At 32.4% G+C, this 22,234-nt stretch overlaps 4 protein-coding genes and 2 non-coding genes across 7 annotated transcripts; 2 read left to right on the top strand and 4 right to left on the bottom strand.

The window, feature by feature from the left end:
- Positions 1-138: 138 nt before the first annotated feature.
- On the bottom strand, positions 139-226 carry TRNAM-CAU (transfer RNA methionine (anticodon CAU)). The gene is given in 2 exon segments: positions 139-174; positions 189-226. It is a non-coding gene; the product is annotated as a tRNA-Met (tRNA).
- Positions 227-723: 497 nt separating this feature from the next.
- Positions 724-3,823, bottom strand: LOC145028312 (uncharacterized). The gene is made up of 8 exons (XM_078976988.1): positions 3,584-3,823; positions 2,938-3,156; positions 2,648-2,788; positions 2,162-2,560; positions 1,860-2,081; positions 1,396-1,758; positions 1,265-1,333; positions 724-1,167 (listed from the first exon to the last, which is right to left on the bottom strand). The coding sequence occupies exons 2-8, from the start codon at positions 3,139-3,141 to the stop codon at positions 955-957; spliced, it is 1,611 nt and encodes a 536-aa protein (XP_078833114.1). The 5' UTR covers positions 3,142-3,156; positions 3,584-3,823; the 3' UTR covers positions 724-954.
- Positions 3,824-3,986: 163 nt separating this feature from the next.
- SBPASE (sedoheptulose-bisphosphatase) lies at positions 3,987-6,170 on the top strand. The gene is made up of 8 exons (XM_078976989.1): positions 3,987-4,291; positions 4,445-4,564; positions 4,655-4,840; positions 4,930-5,011; positions 5,124-5,345; positions 5,428-5,528; positions 5,621-5,692; positions 5,783-6,170. The coding sequence occupies exons 1-8, from the start codon at positions 4,175-4,177 to the stop codon at positions 6,062-6,064; spliced, it is 1,182 nt and encodes a 393-aa protein (XP_078833115.1). The 5' UTR covers positions 3,987-4,174; the 3' UTR covers positions 6,065-6,170.
- Positions 6,171-6,252: 82 nt separating this feature from the next.
- Positions 6,253-6,325, bottom strand: TRNAR-CCU (transfer RNA arginine (anticodon CCU)). Its single transcript has one exon. It is a non-coding gene; the product is annotated as a tRNA-Arg (tRNA).
- A 1,389-nt stretch (positions 6,326-7,714) lies between these two features.
- LOC145028311 (transcription factor DIVARICATA-like) lies at positions 7,715-9,207 on the top strand. Its single transcript, XM_078976986.1, has 3 exons — positions 7,715-7,978; positions 8,281-8,651; positions 8,768-9,207. The coding sequence occupies exons 2-3, from the start codon at positions 8,290-8,292 to the stop codon at positions 9,087-9,089; spliced, it is 684 nt and encodes a 227-aa protein (XP_078833112.1). The 5' UTR covers positions 7,715-7,978; positions 8,281-8,289; the 3' UTR covers positions 9,090-9,207.
- A 9,916-nt stretch (positions 9,208-19,123) lies between these two features.
- PSP (3-phosphoserine phosphatase) lies at positions 19,124-21,601 on the bottom strand. 2 transcript variants are annotated; one of them, XM_078976985.1, is made up of 8 exons: positions 21,268-21,601; positions 20,745-21,034; positions 20,528-20,660; positions 20,341-20,448; positions 20,133-20,226; positions 19,913-20,062; positions 19,593-19,646; positions 19,124-19,478 (listed from the first exon to the last, which is right to left on the bottom strand). In XM_078976985.1, exons 2-8 carry the CDS (start codon positions 20,962-20,964, stop codon positions 19,353-19,355), a joined length of 885 nt encoding a protein of 294 aa, XP_078833111.1. In that variant the 5' UTR covers positions 20,965-21,034; positions 21,268-21,601; the 3' UTR covers positions 19,124-19,352. The 2 variants fall into 2 exon arrangements, with proteins under 2 accessions (XP_078833111.1, XP_078833110.1); XM_078976984.1 differs by having other exon boundaries at positions 20,745-20,973; positions 21,268-21,600.
- Between the last annotated feature and the right edge of the window lie 633 nt (positions 21,602-22,234).

The following is a 22,234-nucleotide window of genomic DNA, read 5'->3' as shown; positions in this document are numbered from 1 at the left end:
AAACTCAGCCTGCAACGTTCAAATCTCATGCATCTTCAACAATGTGAAAGAAAACGATTATTGATTATTTCCGGACTAGCCTACTAGGTGAATCTCCATACAAAAAAAATAGAAAAAGCTGTTGAAAAGAAAAAAGAATGGGGTGAGAGAGGCTCGAACTCTCGACCTCAGGATAACTCAGATATAGCTATGAGACCTACGCGCTAGCCAACTGCGCCACCACCCCAACGTGTTAAAATCTCCTTCAAGAGCTTTGACATTCTTGAAAAGTAGTATATCAGTATATACATCTAGATAAAAAACAGAACATAGTAAAACTCGAATCAAGTACATAATAATAAAGAATTTTTTAGTTTCCACTGCAAAAACGGTATTGGTTTCTCGTAGATTCCTTTGTCAACAAGAAGTTACTCTTATGATTTCGTAAGTGTAAAAGGACACTTATTTTATAATAATATATATGGTAACATACTAGTAATATACCCCCAAAAACAGGTACCTCACCTCGCCATCAAGATTGTTGAACAATGATTTGTTTTTTCTTTGAAATTCACTTCTTCCAAGAATAAATCATGTATCAAGACTCTAAAAATTTAAAAGTACCTATTTATTTACCCTTCTTTTTCACAAAATTTTACTCTCTTTTCTCAATTTGTCACTTCCAATCACACAAATATATAGCATCCTCATTTCTACTCTATTATTTTTTCTGAAAAATCAAAATTTGTCAAACGATCATCATAATCTCATCCAAAAGTGCCTCCTACAACCTGTCTTACAACTAATTATCATATTCTTTCTGATCACATTCAACATCACAAAAAACACCTAAGCATCAACAATTATTCATAAGTCAAAAACCATTTGCAGCAAAAATCTCTAAAAATGGAGTGGATCATTACATCGAACCACAAACCAAACCAAATAAAATGGAGCAATTCATCACCACGTCCATTATTTATTAGCCCTTAAACACGCTTCCTCCACCAATTGTGCTGCAACTCCAACATAATTGTGAGGAGTTAACTTTAAAAGCTCTGTTTTTGCTTCAACCGGTATTTCCAACCCATTTATAAACTCAGTAATCCTCTCTTTATCAACCACTCTTCCTCTTGTAAGTTCCTTCAGTTTCTCATATGGCTCCTCAACACCATATCTTCTCATCACCTACACACACACACACAAATCATAAAAAAAAAAAAAAACAATAACAAAACTCATTTGAATTAAACCAGATAGATAGATAGATAGATTAGATTCATACTGTCTGTATTGGTTCAGCAAGCACCTCCCATGAGTTGTCAAGGTCCTTGTTTAAGGTTGCTTCATTCACCTATCAAACACAACCATTAAGCAACCTATTTTTTTACAAATTCAATTAAACTTTTTATGAACCTGAAGCTTTCCGATTCCCACTATTGCACTTTTGTAAGCAAGAAGTGAATAACCCAACCCCACACCAATGTTTCTCAGAACAGTAGAATCAGTAAGGTCACGCTGCCAACGAGAAACAGGAAGCTTCATGCTTAAATGGTCTAAAATTGCATTTCCTATTCCAAGATTGCCCTCACTGTTTTCAAAGTAAATCGGGTTGACTTTATGAGGCATAGTGGATGACCCTATTTCACCAGCCTTAGTCAACTGCTTGAAGTAGCCCACAGAGATATACCCCCACATGTCTTTATCAAAATCAAGCAAGATGTTATTAAACCGGATAAATGACTGGAATAGTTTCGCCATGTAGTCATGCGATTCAATCTGCATTGTTCCAGATATATATATATATTAATAAATACTTGTTTTCTTCTTCTTTTTTTTATAACTAAAAGACTAATAAGGAAGGAATAAAGCATGCATACCTGTGTTACATGTGGATTAAAGCTTAATCCAAGAGAGTTTACAAATTGCTCGGATATTCGTGGCCAATTTACATCAGGATATGCTACAACATGTGCATTGTAGTTCCCAACTGCACCTGCAAACTTTCCTAATATTTCTACTCTAGAAATATCTTCTCTTTCTCTCCTTAATCTTTCACCAAATATCACCATTTCCTTTCCCAATGTAGTAGGTGAAGCTGGCTACAGTATTACAAAATATAAAAGTTCTATAAGATTTGAGAATTGAGATTCTACAGTTAACAATAATTTTTTTTACAAACCTGTCCATGAGTCCGGGAAAGCATTGGAATGTAAGCATAGGTTTTTGCCATGGTGTATATTGCATTGATTAAGTCATCCATGATAGGAAGAATGACTGTGTTAACTGATTCTTTTAGCATAAGTCCATGAGCAAGGTTGTTTATGTCTTCAGATGTACACCCGAAATGGAAAAACTCAAGCACTTTACCAATCTCTGGATCTTCTTCACACTTTGTTTTCAGAAAATACTCAACTGCTTTCACATCATGATTAGTTATTTTCTCAATATTCTTGACTTGCATTGCATCAGCATCACTGAACCCATCAATCAGTCCTTGTAGTTTTGTTTGAGCTTCATTGCTAAAGCTTGGAACCTCAGATACTTGAGGAATCTGTGAGAGCTTTAGCAGCCACTTCACCTGAGGGTTTCAAGGTACAAAAATAATAAACACAACATTGAGAAGAAAAACAAATGGAAGATGAAATAAGCATAATAAACATTGTACCTCAACCAGGGTGCGATAGTAGATAAGGCCATATTCACTCAAATAAGGGGCTAAATCCTTCACAAAATTCCGATAACGCCCATCCAAAGGACTTATGGCAGTTAAACTTGAGAGCTCCATCTCAGAAGGCGTCACTTTTACCTGAAAATCATATGTAATCTTTCAGGCAAAATAGTCTTACATGGAAAGAGAACAAGAAAAGGTTCAGCAAAAGCAAATAGAGACTAATAGTTCAGTCAACATAAATATGATGATAAATAAAGTAATAGGAAAAGCCGAAAAGGCCTTACCTTTTCTACAGCTTCAATATTGTTATTGGCTTCCTTCAAAGTCGCTTTGCAAATGGATTTTTTGCGAGGAAGTGTTACAAAAGATGAAGCACTTGAAGTACGGTTTTGGGTTGGAATAGATTGTTCATGGAGGTAACTTGCACGAGTTAAGAATGATGCTTGACAGCTGCCATTTTGAACTCTAATACAAGATCCGATTTCCATGAATACGTAAAAGAGCTTCAAGAGAAATGATGTCTAATCAGAATGAATTCTAATACAACAGAAATTCTTAACTTTTTCCTGTGTAAAATGCATGCATTAACCGATCCATAACCCGCAAAACAATTCACAAAGCTTCTATTTGTATATCATTAAATGAATCTATGAGTTCATCAAAATTTCAGACTTGCATGCAAATTCAAAGTGTAATTCGTTGTATCTGAATTGAGAGAATACCATTGACATAAAAATCTTTTGAACAGAGCAGCAGATTGTTAAACAGAAACGTAATACCAGGCTACAGATAATATGTAAGAAAAACAACTAAACCCCCTTCAAATTTACCATAAACCCTAAAGAATACTTCAATTTGTTCCAAACTTAGTCAAAACTTGAACGAGTGTGTGAACGAAGAGTTTAATAGAGAGCAAGAAAGAACACTCACGATGGAGTTAAAGGAAAGGGGAAGCGGAGGAGAAGACCAAAGAAGAACAATCACGATCAGGCCCGGCGGCTTAAAGGTGGCGAGAGAGCAATCAGCAGTATGAAAGTACACTTGACGATGGCGTATGTTGAGGAGGCGTTCTTGTGTCGCTTGACTGCTTGTGTTCTTGAGGAAGACGATGGTCGACTGTAGATAGTTGCTGTGTGCGAACTGCGAAGACTGAAAAGCCCAAGTTTTAGATTCTTGGTGGGAATATTTGTCTATTTGGGCCAACTGGGCCTTCACTTTAAAAAAAAATCAGCCCAGTTTATATTACGAAAACAACTGTCGATGAAAATTGATTGCAGGGTCTCCTCTCATGAGCATTGAATCCCGAGAGCCACATAAATCTTTAGACGATGGGTGATAAACCTCACCCCCATACTCTTCAATCAACCCCATATCTATCTATTCAATCATTGCCACGTGTCATCTCCATCGTTGCTTGCTTATCTGCTGAAAGAACTCTTTCTTCAAAAAACACAACCAAACTCAATAACACTCTCCTTCTCCTCCTGCTTCTGCTTCAAAGCTTAGAAAACCAGATAAAAAATGGAGACTGGGGTAGCATGCTTTGCACGTGCGACAATCTTGCCAAGTGTTGCTTCTCAACATACAACAAGCTCATTTGCCTCTCCACGCACTATTTCCCCTTCTTTCACCACCAGAGTATGCTTCAATTCCATTCCTTTTTTCTGTTTCTTTTACTTTGAAGTTTGAATTGCCTCCAAATTATGAGTTTAGTACTTTCGTTTCGTATGTAAAATGCTTCAAAGATGAGGTCTTTTACACAGACATAATTACAGTTATCCCTTTTTGCAGAGTTTAAAATCAAGCTCGTTATTCGGAGAGGCTTTGCGGGTGATGCCAAGATCGTCACTCAAGGTTTCGAAGTCACAAAATTCCTCAGTCGTAACCAAATGTGAAATCGGTGAAAGTCTGGTGAGTTTATCTATCGTTCATACTAAAAAGCCTGTAATGGGAATTCTTGTGTGAGGTCAATCTGATATTGGAATTGTAAACTTTTTGTAGGAAGATTTCCTATCAAAAGCAACACCAGACAAGGGTTTGATCAGATTGCTGACGTGTATGAGCGAAGCTATTAGGACCATTGCGTTTAAAGTCCGGACCGCTTCTTGTGGTGGCACAGCCTGTGTTAACTCCTTTGGTGATGAACAGCTTGCCGTCGATATGCTTGCCGACAAGCTTTTGTTTGATGTATATTTTCATATAATTGATTATAACTTCAGAGGCAAACTTTATTCAATTTACTGAGAAATTTTAAGCGTTTTGAATTTGGGTTGTAGGCATTGACTCACTCGCATTTCTGCAAATATGCTTGCTCCGAAGAAGTTCCCGAGCTTCAAGACATGGGTGGTCCAGTCGAAGGTCAAAATCTTACAGATATTCATTCGTCATTTTAAATCAAAAAAATCACAAACGATGCTCGATTTAATTTATATTTAGATCACAATTGAAACAAATATGAATTGAAAAACAGGCGGGTTCAGCGTCGCGTTTGATCCCCTTGACGGGTCCAGCATTGTGGACACCAACTTCACCGTCGGCACCATTTTTGGCGTGTGGCCGGGAGATAAACTAACCGGAGTCACCGGAGGAGACCAAGTGGCTGCAGCCATGGGGATTTATGGACCTCGAACCACTTATGTTATTGCCATCAAGGGTTTCCCTGGAACCCATGAGTTTCTTCTTCTTGACGAAGGTAAAAAAAAAAATGATAATTCTACTGTTACTGCTTACTATTGTATAACCAATCATTTAAAGTAGCCAATTTGGATGCTCAGGTAAATGGCAGCATGTGAAAGAAACCACAGAAATTTCAGAAGGGAAGATGTTTTCCCCTGGAAATCTGAGAGCCACTTTTGACAATCCCGATTACGACAAGGTCTTAATTAAACCTTCAAAGATTCGATCAAAATTTCATGAAATTGTCAATTTTTAGCATTGTTTCTAAAAAGATTCGATCATTGAATGCAGCTGATCAACTACTACGTAAAAGAAAAGTACACTTTAAGATACACCGGTGGAATGGTGCCCGATGTTAACCAGGTGGGTAGATATATTTCTTCATATCTTGATGATAAGGAGGGAGGACATTTACTTTTTGTGACATTCATTCTAATGTTGATTTGTTTACAGATAATTGTGAAAGAAAAGGGTGTTTTTACAAATGTGATATCACCAACAACAAAAGCGAAGCTAAGGCTTCTCTTTGAGGTGGCTCCTTTGGGACTATTGATCGAGAATGCAGGAGGTTATAGCAGTGATGGGACACAGTCTGTGTTAGATAAGGTGATTGTGAATCTTGATGATCGGACTCAAGTAGCTTACGGGTCGCTAAATGAGATCATAAGGTTTGAAGAGACACTATACGGGTCATCTAGGCTCAAGTCTGGTGTGCCTGTCGGAGCTTCAGCTTAAAACTCCATATTTGTTTTGTAAACATGTATTATTGTTAAGATCTCTAAATGAATTTTTCCAATCATATATAAATTTATATTCAATGTCAAAAACTATATTCAGAGAACATTTTCTAATTTTGAGCTTATTAGTTCACGATATAATAGTGTGTAATATAATTGTTAAACCTAACAAATAAAAAACTAAATCGCGCCAGGTAGGGGTCGAACCTACGACTTTCTGCTTAGGAAACAGACGCTCTATCCACTGAGCTACAGGCGCTTGATGTTTACTTATTCCATTAAGAATCCCATTACAACTTCTAATCAATTCTCACCATGGAATCATATTACAATGTAAAAAAAAAAATTTATCGAGTATCATTCCTTTACAATAAATACTTGTGATTCACCTAATAAATCGTTTTCCCACATCTTTAATAAATTCTCCTTGGATCCCAGACGTTGGTGATAGTGGGAATAAATGATGACGTATGAATCATACGTATTTTTGATGATTTATGTACTGATTTGTCACCAACCCTTTTTGAAGTAGTATGAAGGAAATTAATGATGACCAAAAGAAGTGTAAATGCACCTTTGGTACTAGTTGTAGTAGTAGTTTCCTCTTTCCACTTGACTCCTTTATTTTTTTTTTCCTTTTGCCTTTCACTAATTTCCCTCAAATAATTGCTCATGGGCTCAATTGCTTGATTTTTCATACCCACTTATAATTTACATTCAACTTTAAAGTCCAATCTTTGTCACACAATGTTCTTTTAAACTTTCCAAAGAAGTGGATTTCGTCATTTAGGTGTCGCTACACTGAATACCTCATGTTTCATACATTTATAGAAATGTTATAAATTGAATACGACACCATGGTCCACCTTTTTGTTTCAGTTTGATTCTTTTTATACGCATATACATTAAATCGGTGTACTAATAACTAACCCTCCGTTTCCTATCTTTGTCTTGCATTGCCCTTTCGATCTACTAAAGAAGTGTGTTTCATCATTTTGTTGTCCGTATATGAAATACCCTTATGCTTTTATATATTTATAGATTTATTGTTAATGTTTCAATTCAGGCCCACCTTCAATTCCAATTCCATTCTTTTTCTAATAAGAGACATTAAGTTATTTTTATTCATTTATTTATTTATTTATTTATTTATCTTTACTTAATTCACATGTAACAAAATCCAAGTTATGAGGATAATCCTTCAATAAACTACTTCTTATCTAGACATTCATTAAAAACCATGAACTAGGGATTTATATAGAATTCGGATTCTTTCGAATCACTTGATTAAAAAAGGTGTCTTGAGTATATACTAGATACTAACCTTTGTTTCCAAGCATCGATTTGTTATTAAAAAAAAAAAAAAAAAAAAAAAAAAAAAAAAAAAAAAAAAAAAAACATTGGTTGTTTAACAACAAAATTTTATGTAACAAATTGAGTATCAAAGTATCACGTGTTATCTACAATGAATATAAATAAATATATAAATAATACACATTTGAATCATGAGTGCATGGGAAAAAGGGTACTACCATTACAAAAAATGAAAATTATTTGCCACTAGTTCACAAAAGAAGTTTTAGAATTTTCTTTCTCCTGTAAAGGCTTTTGTAGGAGCAATAATTATACAAGAAATGAAAAGGCAAAGGGATCATTGTCATGCCAAATCTTTGCTAACTTTTGAATGCAATCATAAAAGATGCTTGATTTTTTTTAAAGTAAATCCCTCAAGAGTAGAGCAGCCATAGTAAAATACTTCAAAAAATCACACAATCCACCACAAATCTTTGTATATAAGTAGCAGAGAATCAGACTACCTTTGACAACTAGCTATCCACCTTATTCAATCACTCTGCGTTCATCCACAATAGGGATTCATAAAAAAAACCCAGTCTTGATTCCCCTACAAGAGGTAAAGCTCTCTACCCTGTATCACTATAATTGTATGAAGTTTTGGTTTTTTACTCTTGTAGATTAACTGGGTATTTGATTATTTTTGAATTTTTCGGTGTTTGAATCATATATGATTTGACAGCGTTTTTAATCATTGTTATTTTGTTACATCTTTTTCAAGTTCTTGTTGATTCTTGAATTGATGGGTCACTTAACTTTCAAGATTCCTAAATATGTTCTACTGAATATAGAAAAAGTATTCTGATAACTTGATTCTAAACTTTTATCCTACGCATTTGTATGGTTTTTCTCCATCTAAAGCTAATAGCTATGGAAACATCAAATCGATTGATGATGCAAGAGAACAAGAGCTCAAAATGGACAAGAGAACAGAACAAATGGTTCGAAAGCGCTTTGGCTATATTCGATACAGAAACGCCAGACCGATGGTCAAATGTTGCTGCTTTAGTCCCCGGCAAATCAGAGTTCGAAGTGAGACAACAGTACGAGGAATTGAAAGCCGATATCAATAATATCGAAGCCGGTTTAGTTCCCGATCCTGGCTACTTCACCTTCAAATCGGAATTACTCCAAGATCGCAGATTCAATTCTTTCGGGAGTCGACTTTTCAGGTCCAGATCATTAGATCACGAAAGGAGAAAAGGCATTCCATGGACAGAAGATGAACACAGGTGAACTCGATCTACGAACTCATACCTTCAAGTTTTTTTACGTGTATATACGACCATATAATAGTTTAAATTCGGGTGTAATAATGTCGTAATAACTCGTAAGTGATTTGTTACAGGAGATTCTTGATGGGACTTCAAGTTCATGGCAAAGGTGATTGGCGAAATATTTCTCGTAACTTTGTGGTGACAAAAACACCAACACAAGTAGCGAGTCATGCACAAAAGTATTTTGCAAGACAACATGCTGACGGGAAAGAGAAGAGGAGACCTAGCATTCATGATATCACCACCGTCCACCTGCCACGATCCACCAGTTTCTCAGGCGACATCGACAAATCATCCCCATTAATGGTTAATACACCAAATAACGGAATCAATATCCGAGCATACAATTCTGGTCTCTTTTTCCAACCTACGAGGTACCAGGTTCAAGGTTAGCCAACCCGGGTTTAATTGTGCTTGTAGTTGAGACCAATACTATAGTACTCTTTATGATCTGTACAATGTATTAATTGCGTATGATAGTATAGAAGCTTGAGTCTCTGGTTAGTTTAAAGATATACATGGTTTAAATATCGTATTAATGAGATATATATGGTTAAAATATCGAATTAATGAGCAGACAACAAACTTTCCATCTCATCAGCTATCCATTATTTGGAAAAAAGAACTTGTTTTGGAGTATGACAAAGGTTCTCACTTCATGAAATAGCCTTTTCAATTCTCTGCAAGTTGCATAATTAATAGAGCACTTTGCTCCACCATTCCATTCTATCCTTGATCAAAGCTTATATGTGGGGATGACCCATATATGTTAAAAGCTTCGAATCATATATTATGTTTATCGCATGTTTTGTATGAAATTTTGTTTAATACCCTTTATACTCTTTTTGTGTTCGTGTTCTCTTGTCTTTAATTATTGTTTGTATGCATAGCAATCGACCTATCGAGGGAAATTAAAATTGCTTAAACTATACACTACTAAAACCTACCAAAGAGAACACCCCATGTACTCATGTACAATAATACAATACACTATTAAGTTAGAAATAGTGTAAGGCTTACAAATAAACAAAAAAAAAAAAAAAAAAAAAAAAAAAAAAAAAAAAAAAAAACATAGTACTCTATCTATCAAGAATACGATTTTTGGGCCTTGTTTATTCCCAAGTTTTTTTGCAAATTCAATAAAGAAAAGGGTAGAAAATTTTGACTGAAGGAAAGGGAGAGAAGGAAAATATTCATTATTTCGTGTTTCCGAGTTCGAAGGAAATGAAAGAAAAATTTTAAGTTTTTGTGCTCCCGAATTAGAAGGAAAAAGAAAATAAAACTTAAAATTTTCCTTTCCCTCACTTTCTTTCCAAATCCGTCCAATTTTAGAGAAAAAATTAAAAGTAAAATATGACTCCAAAATCATTTTCTCCCCTCACTTTCATTCTATTAATGAAACTCGAGAACACAATTTTTCTTCAACACCCCTCACTTTCTCTCCATATCCTTTTATTTCCCTCCTTAAGTACAACTCAAGAACAAAGCATAAGGGGAAGACAAGGAAAGTGAAGAGAAACGAAAAGAAAAGAAAAATTATCTTGTTCCTCAGATTATTTTTTGAAAGAAATTGGAGCCTCTTAAAGTCCTAATCTTCCACCTAATTATTTTTTAAAAGAAATTGGAGAGAATAAAATGGATGATTTTCCCTCTTAAAGTCCTAATCTTCCACCTAATTAATTGCAGAGATTTGAAAGGAAGTAGGACGGTCGATAACTAGACTTTGATTTGGGTAAGTTGGCCGGGTAAGCTACGTGCCCATTTCAGAAACTATTATTTTACACATCTCTAACTTTAATCCAACATGTAACAGAAGATGGAAATCAATGCCTATATATAAGGAGGGTAGTTTTCACACCAATCCTTTGAATTAATTTCATATCATATCATTTTCTTGTTATGACGACTTTAGAAAAATATTTCAAAACATTTATATGACTAAATCAATATATATATATATATATATATATATATATATATATATATATATATATATATATATATATGTGTGTGTGTGGGGTATCCGTTGAGTACTCATAGTTTCCCAAGAACCTGAAAACTAAAGACGGATCGTTAAATCAAAATTAACTTATTAAGGCATAATTAACATCTTACCGATCTCATTTAATTTTTTTTTTTGTTGAAAATATAAATAAAAATATTAAAAAAACAAAATAAATAAAATTTTGGATTTTTTTTAAATGGAGATTTTTTTTTTTCAGAAAACATGAATTTTTAAATAAAAATGAAAAAAATATATTTTCTTAAAAAAGTTGTAATATTTTCAGAAAAACTGTAATTTTTAAAAAGATTGCAATTTTTAAAAAAATTGCATTTTTCTAAAAAAAGAACTGTAATTATTTTTAAAAAACTACATTTTTTTCACAAAAACCTACAATCTTTTTGAAAAATCCATATTTAAAAAAAAATGCAAAAGTTTAAAAAACTGCATTTTTTATAAAAGTAAATTTTTAAAAAACAATAAATTAAAAAAAAGAGTATTTAAAATTATAAAAATAATAATAAAACTCTAATTTTTTTTTTATAAAAAAACCAAAATTATATATATATATATATATATATATATATATATATATATATATATATATATATATATATATATATACAGGGGTGAGATCCGTTGAGGACTCATAGTTTCCCGAGAACCTGGGAACTAAAGGTGGAGCGTTAGATCAAAATTAACTCATTAAGGCATAATCATCATCTTATCGATCTCATTTATTGTTTAATTTTTTTTTTTTTTTTGTTGGAAATATTAATAAAAAATTTTAAAAATTAACATAATAAATAAAATTTTGGACTTTCAAAAGAAAACAATTTTTGATTTTTCTTAAATGGAGATTTTTTTTAGAAAAAATGAATTTATAAATAAAAATGACAAAAAATATTTTTTTAAAAAGCTACAATTTTTTCAATAAAACTGTAATTTTTTAAAAAGACTGCAATTTTTTTAAAAAAATTGCATTTTTCAAAAAGAAAATTGCAATTTTTGTTTAAAAAAATTAATTATTCTTAAAAAAAACTGCATTTTTTTTCAAAAAAACAATCTTTTTAAAAAAGTCTATATTTAAAAAAAATCGGCAAATTTTTTAAAAAACTGTATTTTTTATATGTAAATTTTTAAAAACCAACAAATTTTAAAAAAACTAGAGTATTTATAATTATAAAAATTAAAATTAAAAAGAATAATAATAAAACTCTAGTTTTTTTAACAAAAAAAAAAAACAAAGTTTTAGGTGCATATATGAATTTTTTTTTCAAATGTGTATATGCATGTTTCTTATATACTATAATATTCATAAGTATGTTATAACAAATCTCATTTTTATTAATCAGTCTATAAACATAATACTACAAGTATTTTATTCGATACAAAATTATATATATATATATATATATATATATATATATATATATATATATATATATATATATATATATATATATATATATATATATCTTTACTATCTTATAAAAAAAAATCTAACTATTTTTAAAAATAGATTGATTATAATAATAATATTTTTTTAAGACGTCCAAATGATGAAGCTGATAGTACAAGTAATCATTAATAAAATAATATTAAATTTTAACCATATTTTGAATTCAAATATTTATCATCAAATCTCCTTATATTTTTCAACAATTTGATATGGTTTCCTCAAATTTCGGATTCATTCAAATTTTGAACCCTTTTAGATATCCTTAAATTTAGCATGTTGATTCAAATATCCCTCCAATCGCATATACCTCTTTGCTCCCTCCTCTACTATAAAGTCCACCGTCCAGGAACAAAAAATGACTTCATTTCCCAAATAACACCATAGTTTGATTATTTTGTCTTCGACGTGTACTTTCTTTTGTAACATAACATTTTTGTAGAGGAAACATATCACTGAAAGAATTTACACGTCCTGCCGCTTTGCGCGGGTGCACTGCTAGTATATATATATATATATATATATATATATATATATATATATATATATATATATATATATATATATATATATATATATATATATAAACCTAAAAAGATTCACAGTGTTATCATTTCTTCATATCAAGATTTTCATATTTTTATCAATTTATCACTTTTTACTTCTTTAATATTTTCCATAAATTCTTCAAAATCAACAAGAAAATTAAAAAAAAAATTGATTAATGCAAGAATACTCACAAAAATACACATGTATATATCATGTAAGATTCTAATGCGATTCATATGTGAATTACATGTAAATCACATGTAATTTATATGTGAATTACATGTGATACACATGTAATTTTTATGTGATTCACTTGTGATTTACATGTGAATCACATGTAATTCATATGTGAATTACATATTATTTACATGTGAATCACAAGTAATTCTTATGTGACTCACTTGGGAGTTGGAAATTAAAATTTTATGTCTAGATTAGAAAATTTTAAGCAAAAAGGATGTTCAATGGAATGTACTTTGAGATTTTGTGTTATGACTTTACGAACGGATCGTTGCATAAAATGTTAGACTTTAACATATTCTAGTAGTGGCAAGAACCTTGTATTCTTACACTATCGCTGAGGATTAGGAATTGTGAAATGAGCATCATTGGAAAAGTTTTCAATTGATCTATTTCACAAAGTAAGGACCATAGGAAACATAGTGTGCATGTTTGGTGCATGGGACAACTATTGTTATAATTCGAGTGTTAAGTTAATTATCCGAAACATTATACAATCAATAATGAGTAATCAATATGGTGACTAAATAAGAGGTGTTTTATTTATACTCAAAAGTTTTGAGGCCATATAGGATTAAGTATTATTATTGTGTTTCACTTTGCATGTTTTGACTTCCAGAATAATTAGGTTATTCGAACCTCCACAGTCGGTCATACGTTGGAAGTAGGTATGAAGGAAGACTATCATGAATCTGTCTGTAGATTATCTAAAGTGTTTAGACATAGCGCAGGTTTGCTGCAGAGTTCATGAGTGCTTTGATAAGATTAGAGTATTGGATTAAACTCACGCTCACTTGAATCACTTCATGGTTTTTATCACGAGTGATTGTAAGACGATAATATTGTATATTCTTGAAACCAAGTCGTGTGAGTTGTAATTACAATTTGGTTAAACATTGATAATATTTAAACGCACGAATAACTTGGTGTTATAAAACGTATTGTTAGTGTGTTATTTGATGAGTAAGAGCAAGCGAGCATTTGAGTCACAGTTTATCCATTCCTTTTACCCAAAGTGGGATAAAAAGCGATATATGTGGGCCCCTCGATGATTTAGTGATGACACCTAAGCGCTTGGCCAAGTCGGGAGTAAGTTGATGTGTTCAGTTGTAGTCTGTTGTCAGTCGTCATAAATAGGATGTCGGGAAACAATATAGAGAGAATGATTAAAATCCATGTCTCGTGTCTATACAATATCTTGAGAATGGAGGAATATATGATCCCTTATCTAAAGGACACGCATATCTGATAAGATCAGAGTTGACAGGGGCTTTTGAAAGCTACGATTGCTAATCAGGTTCTGAAGTTATGGAAAATAGTTATTAGACTTATCCAAGTAGGAGACTGTTGGATTAGTATCTAAGTCCATAACTATTTTGGTATGTACTTGACCCGATTATGAGCATGGTCCTTTTGGGTTGCCTTCACCATAGCAACTTGTAGGATGAATTTTGGATAGAGAAAAGTTTAATTATGATTTATTAATATATTATAAGAATAATATATTAAAGGAGAAATCATATAGTTTAATTAGTATTAGTCAAGAATTAATTAAGAATTAATTTTATGGCTAAAAAAGATTAATTAAACTTAGGGGACTAGATTTGTAATTATAAGATAATTGTAATTGGGTTATGGATCACCTAATAATATAGGTTGGACGTCCAAGGGATATAATTAAAGGAGTCCAGGGACTGCTTAGGGCCTAAGTAGTCAAATCAGGGTTTCCTAAGTTCAAAACCCTAATAGCCTAAGTATATAAAGACCCCTAAGGCCTCAAAAACATGGGGAATGAATCCTTAGGGTTTCCTTGACGTTCTGGAGCCTCCTTCTTTTTCTCTTCTTCATCTTGTTGCTTAGTGGTGTTTGTGACTCCATTAAAGGTGCAACACTTGAGGCACTAAGCTTTTTGAAGCCAAGGATTAGATTGTTATTGCTATATAACAATCAAAGGTTAGATCTAAACCCTATTTTGTGTTAATCTGATTAATTGTATGCTAGATCTAGGGTTTATAGCTTTGGATATTCAGTTGCATGTTCATTAGACAAACTAGATCCAAAAACTATTAGGGTTTGCATGTACACCATATGAATGATGTATAGCTCGAAACCTATAAAAAATTTCTTCCTTTTTCTTGGTTATTTTGTTAACAAATGCAAGGTTAGTGACATGTTGGATAACCAATTATATCATTTGTCCAAATTTAAGCATTAAATTTTGTTTAAAATCTTAGTTGACTAAGGCTAGACAAAAAGTATCGTTAACCCTACAATTTAAACATAAAATCATTTGGGACAAAGAAAAATAAGATGTACATGACTTTGGAACACAATGATTGTAGTATATCCATCAAAACCACTAACGAATCATAAAATCTACCTAACATATTGTAAGCTTTAAGCCCCTTGTTTCGCTTAATTAATTTTCTTCTCTTCATTGGCTATAAATAGTTTAACAAAACATCTATCAAGCCATATAATTTTATAAGAAAAAACATGCTCACCCATAAACAAATCATATAAATTCATGTTAAACAAATATTACAAATAGGATTTGAAGTTATTCCAAAGAGTTTATAAGGTCTTTAAAATTGAACACCAATCAATCCGCTTTTAAAGACACAACCTCCCTAAGGTGGACGCTACCATAGTAGATAAAAAGATTCACACATCCTGGTTTTCGAGCATATTTTTTAAAAAAGAAAAAAATAAATTGATCTATAAACAGTAAAGTGAAACCACTTGGTAAACAAACGAAAGAGATTTAGATTTCAAGTTACTCTTACCTCAAGATTTGTCTCACCTAATCAGACTCTAAGTCAATCATAACTACTCACGAAAACCCGTAAGGTCGGTCCCACAATCACCTAAATATTAAATAAGATGTCAAACATCAGTCTAAAATTCAACTCCAAAGTCCAACTAGGTCTGGAGGCCAAATGTGACAAAATCTGAAACCAAGACAAGATAAAGGCGCCTTGCACCTAGAAAAGAGCGCATCGAGCTTGGCTAAAGAAAAAATAATCGAATTTGTCTTAAATCAGAACAAATTTGAAAGTCTAAAAAGTGTGTAGTGCTACCTTACAGGCGCCCCATACCTCAGCTGAGTTCCATGTTTAAAATGACATAATTCATTAAGTTACTTTCTCGAATCTCATATTTGTTCCTAAAAGATGCCTTAATGGATAAAGTTTCCAAAGTTATTCATTATCAATCCCCCAACTAACAAGATCTGGCATTAAAGTCCTTAAAAGTACAAGATTTCATTTTATGCATGGATAAAGCATGAAAGGACATGTAAGCACCAAAACTCACATCTGAAACATTTAACAGTCCAAAGATTATGGAGTTGTCCAAAATCCATAGATCAAGGCATAAAGGGACTAAAACTTCATAAATGAGGACATAAATACTAAATACTCTTAGATCATAAGGTAAAATCAATAAAGCAATGAACTTTAAGACTTACAAGGGTCAATAAACACAAGGAGTGTTGATTCTTCACTTACAACACCACTTAAGGCAAGATTTGATGATTTCCTTCACTTCTTGCACCAACACACAAAAGTTGATGAGAGGAGAGAGGATGGCTCACAAACACTCAAAAGAGTTAGGTTTCTCCAAATGAACATTCTAGGGTTTGAAAGGCCAAGAAATGACCAAAATGGGTAAAGGTTGCTTAAATAACCCATAAAACCCTAAAACCCGTGAGGGACTGGCCTAAAGTACGTCGCGCTCCCAATACAGGCAAGTTGCGCCTATGACCCAAACCATGTTAGGGCCAATTATGTTTTTAAGATTTCAACGAATTATTCAAACAACCATAACGTCTTCGTTCTAAACTCGTTTTAAGTAATCTTTATATGCACGGAAAGGTATTGGTTAGACCCACAATTCTATCAAATTACTTTTAGCTTAAAGCAAACTTAACTAATTTTATTAATACACACAAATGACAAAAATATCACTTTTCCCATTTACCCCATTTTTTTGTTTCTGATACATAATTAAAGGGCTTAAATCACTTAACCAATGTTATCAACATGTAATAAAGTCCAAACTTTATCCCTTGAAGCCTGAGACCTTTACCTGATCGAATTATAATCCGTTATCCTGAAATAAGAAACATCCCGAAATTGGATGATACAAATAGATGACAATAGATTAGCAACCGATATTGATGACTAGTTATAGATTAGCGACAAATTTGCTAGAGCTATAGATTAGTGACGAATTATCAAAAAATTAAAATTTGGGCCCTTTCACGACATAGGCCCTATGCGACTGCACACCCAACACCTCTTTAAGGTCCAACCATACCTATGATTTAGAAAACTACAACTTAACAATTTCAACCACCTTTTTTGGGGGTAAATTCATCTTAACCATAACTTTAGCATTTCAATCGCACCTTCTTTTATTTTTATTTTTATATTTTTTTTTTAAATATATCTAAACCATGATTTTAAATTTCAAGTTTTAAAGTCTACGAACGATCACAACTTCAATCCCTGCTAATTTTTTTGATGAATATCGTCCATATGGTTTTTAAACTTGCATTAGTGGTCGTTAAGCATAAAATGACTAATATACCATTTTTTGTTTGTTTGTTATATATATATATATATATATATATATATATATATATATATATATATATATATATATATATATATATATATATATAGATTCTAACCAACTTTTTATTAAAAGGAACTTAACAATTGATGGGTCCACCACCTCTTCCCACCCACCCAACACACACATACATACATACACACACCCACCCACCCAACACACACACACCTACCTGAAACAAACTCCCTTCATCCTCATCATTGGCTTTGTAAATTTTGAACTCAGTTTGCAGAAGGCATGTAATTGATTCTTTAAATTGCGTGGTTGATGCCTTAATGCGATTTACGATTTTCGAAATTGATTCAAGAAACCCCATACCTCAAATTGATTTGTTATTCTTTAACTAGTTCAATTTGCAGAAGGCATAGGTTGATGCCTTAAAAGTAAGTTAGTGATTTTCGAACTCGATTTGTCCGTTTCAAGAAACCTTAGGCCTTGAAATTATTTGGGGTGAAAGAGAAGTTAGAGAGAAACTTTAGTTGATGGCGGCGGCGATGGTTGTTCTAATGATTGGATTTATTTGAAGATAAGCTTTAGAGACTCTCTCTGTGATCCTCCACCGCCCCTTCCAGTATCTCCTAGCTCAATTGTCGATTATTTTTGTTCCGATTTTAAAAGCTTGGAGTGATTCCAATTCCAATTTTAATATCTTATAGTGACTTCATTTCTGATTTTAGAGATTTACTAGCCCTTCATCGATTTCAGAATTATTGGATAAACTTGTTATTTATTTAGACAGGTTTCGATCCAATTGGGGGCATGAACTAGTTTATCTAGATATGAAGCACATCAATTGGCTCCGATCAGTTCAAGAAACAAAAGTAATGTTTTTGTTGGGTTCAATTTTAGCAACATCAACATGCTTAAACACGACTTATGTTCCATTGCCTCAATAACCTCTTTCAAAAAGCTTCACTTCACCTCCGATAACCTATGGGTTTAATACACTACATACACCTTTAAAAAAGCTTAACTTCATCTCCAATAATTTGTATCACACCTACATGTAGAAAATAAAAGGAGACAGAGGGTTTCAAGATCAGGGGTTGCTATGTTGAAGTCCTATAGTGGTTGGGTTGAAGCTCGACGATGGAATCATATGGTAGGGTAGAGGAAGGCAACCATCGGAGTAAACATAGGAGAAGGTTTTGGAGAGAGAAAAAAAGAGATGAGTAGGATGGTGTTTCTATTTATTTATTTACTTTTAAGTAAAATTATATAAATGAAAAAAAAATGGAAAGAGTATAATAGTAATTCCATATTAAATTTGTAACAAAAATAAACCATAGGAATCAAACCACACAACCATGTTCATAAAAAAAAAAACAAAACAAAAACAAAAACTTAGCAAGACTAAAGTTGTGAAGTTTGGTAAACCACATGGACCATTTATGTAATTTTGTCTTAAATTTTGATTAAAGTTTTAGTGGACTAAGGGTGGACAAATAAAGTATGATTTACCCTACAATATAAACATAAAACCATTTGATATAAACATAGAATCATTTGGGACAACGAAAAAGAAGATGCACATGACTATGGAACACAATTATTGTAGTATATCCACCAAACCTACTAACAAATCATAAAATCAACCTAACCAATTGTAAACTTCAATCCCCTTGTTTCACCTAATTAATTTTCTTCTCTTAAATGGCTATAAACAGTTTAACAAAACATCTACCAAACAATCTAATTTAAAAAACTTGCTCACCCATGAAGCAAATCATATAAATCATGTTTAACAAATTTTAAATCAGGTTTGAAGTTATTCCAAAGAGTTTATAAGGTCTTTGAAGTTGAACACTAGCCAATCCGCTTTTGAAGACACAGCCTCCCTAAGCTGGACGCCACCATAGCAGATAAAAAGATCCGCACATCCCGGTCTTCGAGCCTATTTTAAAAATAAATAAATAAATAATAACAATAATAATAATAATAATGGATCTCTAAAGTCAAACCACTTTGTCAACAAACCAAACAAATTTAGATTTCGAGTTATTCTTACCTCAAGATCAGTCGCACCATCGCCAATCATTACTACTGTCTTGTATCCATGAGTCTGACAATTTCATTAACTTTGTGTTAAAAATATTTAAAGGGCTTAATACATTAAGCACTTTATCCAGACACATATATATAGCGCGTTTCTTTTTTACTTAATGCATTAAGCATGTTTCAATAGGTTAAGTGAGACAAGTATACAACAATGTAAAACGGCATGTACTCAAAATTCAGACAGTTTATTTGATCTAAGGCTATGTTTTGCGGACTAGCTGAAAAGTTAGCTGATAGCTGTAAATTTAAGCTGACAAAAAAAAGGCTAACCTTTCTTATTAGTTCAACTGCAGTTGGTTTTCCTCCGCTTCTAGAAGTTGGCTCATTTGCATCAAAACCAGCAAACTCACCGGAACTCTTGAATAGCAGTTGATTGGCGAATATATTTTCCAGTTTTACCCCTAGGATTGATGCAACCGGCTACCAAAAAACATAAAAATAAATAAATAAACATTCAAAAAAGCAGTTATTTGATTAATGGATGGCTTACATTGATCATTTGACGAAAACCTCCAGATATGAGGTATACATCTTTACCACTTCCCTTGAGCTTCTCAACCAATTCCATTATGCCAGGTGAAAGTCTACCAATTTTCAAAATAAATAATAATAAAAAAAAAAGTCAAGTCAATCATTGCATATCTCATATTTCAATTTATTAGGGTTTTTCATTTGAGAGGCAAGAAAGGGAAACATACTTTGGGGGCCTCTTTTCAAGAAAATCTTCAACTGTTGATAATGAAGGTTTGAATAGAGAGAGTCTTGCAGCTAGGGCTTCTTCAAAGGGCACTGAACCACCCATTGCTCTGTAAGCAAACAATCAAATAAATATAATCGTAAAAATAATTAATTTTAATTAAGCACAAAAGATATGAATGATTTAACCTAGCAGTCCATTCAGCAACAGCTTTCCCAGCTCCACAAAACTCAGCAAGTTCATCAATGCCCTCATCCAGACACACAGTGCTATCCACATCAAAGCATACAGCATCAGCTTTCTGCCATAGATCAAGAACCTCTGAAGTGTTCAAGAAGGATCCAGTTAAATCAATGCTATTTTGATTAACTTAATAAAAAGTGAAATATATGATGGATGAAATACCTTTGGAAGGTAATGTATTGTCGAATAGGTCTGATGAGGAGGCTGTTAATGGCTTAATGGAGCCAGCTTTTGAGTTGGGTGATGTGGAAGGTCCCATCATTCTGATTGGACCATAAAAGATTCTTCTTTTGCTCGATGTATATGATGGAAAGAAGGGGGTGTTTCGCTGATTACCATAAGCCCGAATAGGAATTATTCGCGAACAGATCAATCCTTCCATCAAATTCCTCTGGCATCAGGAAAACCAATTATAATTATGGTAAATGTCACTGTTGTATACATGTTGATTTCTAGACAGAAAAAAAAAAATAATGAATTAACTGATTATAGAAGTATCGTATCTTCAAAAGCAAATACCTTGAACACAGATCAGATACTTAAAACAAAAACCCTAGAACAAGCATTCAAATACGCACAAAAAACTTGAGGGAAATGGGTGAAATTAAAACCATGAAACAAACATCTGTTGAAAGTGAAGCAGAACCAAAAAAGAAAGAACATCGAAATGGAAATCAAAGCTTACATTAACAATTCGAAGATGTGGAAGTGAAAGAACTTTCGGTTGAAGAATCCTGAAGACGCCCTTTGAGTTCTTAAATTATGGTGGGTAGAAAAGTGGACAAATTTGATAAAGGAAAAGGCTTTGATAGAACGCAGAGACTTGTTTACTTTCTAAAATTCGAATGTAGATCTCATTCGGGTCCTACTAAAGAAGGTATCCAAACTGCATCATAGTCTTCTTGCTTCGAACGTTTGTGATTTTTAAGTTTGAAATTGAGAGTTGGGGATTTCTTGGATCTCACCAACCACCGGCGCTCTGGTTTGGTAAAGACCAACTTTGTTAACTTGATACATACATACAGCATTTTCAACTAAATGAAAAAATAGCCATGCTTTTTAGGACTTTTTACAAAATGGATGTCTTAAAAAAGGGTAATATATTTTTTATTTTATATGTATTTTGTCGTTGAGTTTTATTTTTTATTTATTTATTTTTTAATATTTACTCTTTCAACTTGTTAAACTGTATACATTTAATTATTATGACCGATTACTCAAGATTAACCGAAAAAATAACTTAATAGAATAATATATTTCTCATTTGCACACATTTAGTCTTTATTATACATATTTAGTTTTTAATATTTTTTGTTTCAAAATAAGTCATTTTTATTTTTGTACTCATTCAGTATTTATGAATAAAATATTCAGGTTTTTCTCACGACATCTTACATGAGACAATCATTAATGAAGTGTTTGGGGCTGTTGATGCTTAAGTTTATCGCGATCTAGATTGTTTCATTGTATAAGTCTTGTGGTTTAACTTAGGTCTTGTGTTCTGAATATCGTAACTTCTTCATACGATATCAAGTTTTAATTATCTTTATATCCACGTGTTAGTTTTTTGAGTCTACTATAACTTTTGTTAAGCTTATTCTCACTAAAATGTAATATATTTTTACTTACGATTTAAAAAAAACATTCATACA

The sequence above is a fragment of the Lactuca saligna genome, chromosome 2 (assembly GCF_052625555.1).
Source record: "Lactuca saligna cultivar CGN05327 chromosome 2, ASM5262555v1, whole genome shotgun sequence".
Lineage (NCBI taxonomy): Eukaryota > Viridiplantae > Streptophyta > Magnoliopsida > Asterales > Asteraceae > Lactuca > Lactuca saligna.
This window is presented reverse-complemented; position numbering and strand designations above follow the sequence as displayed.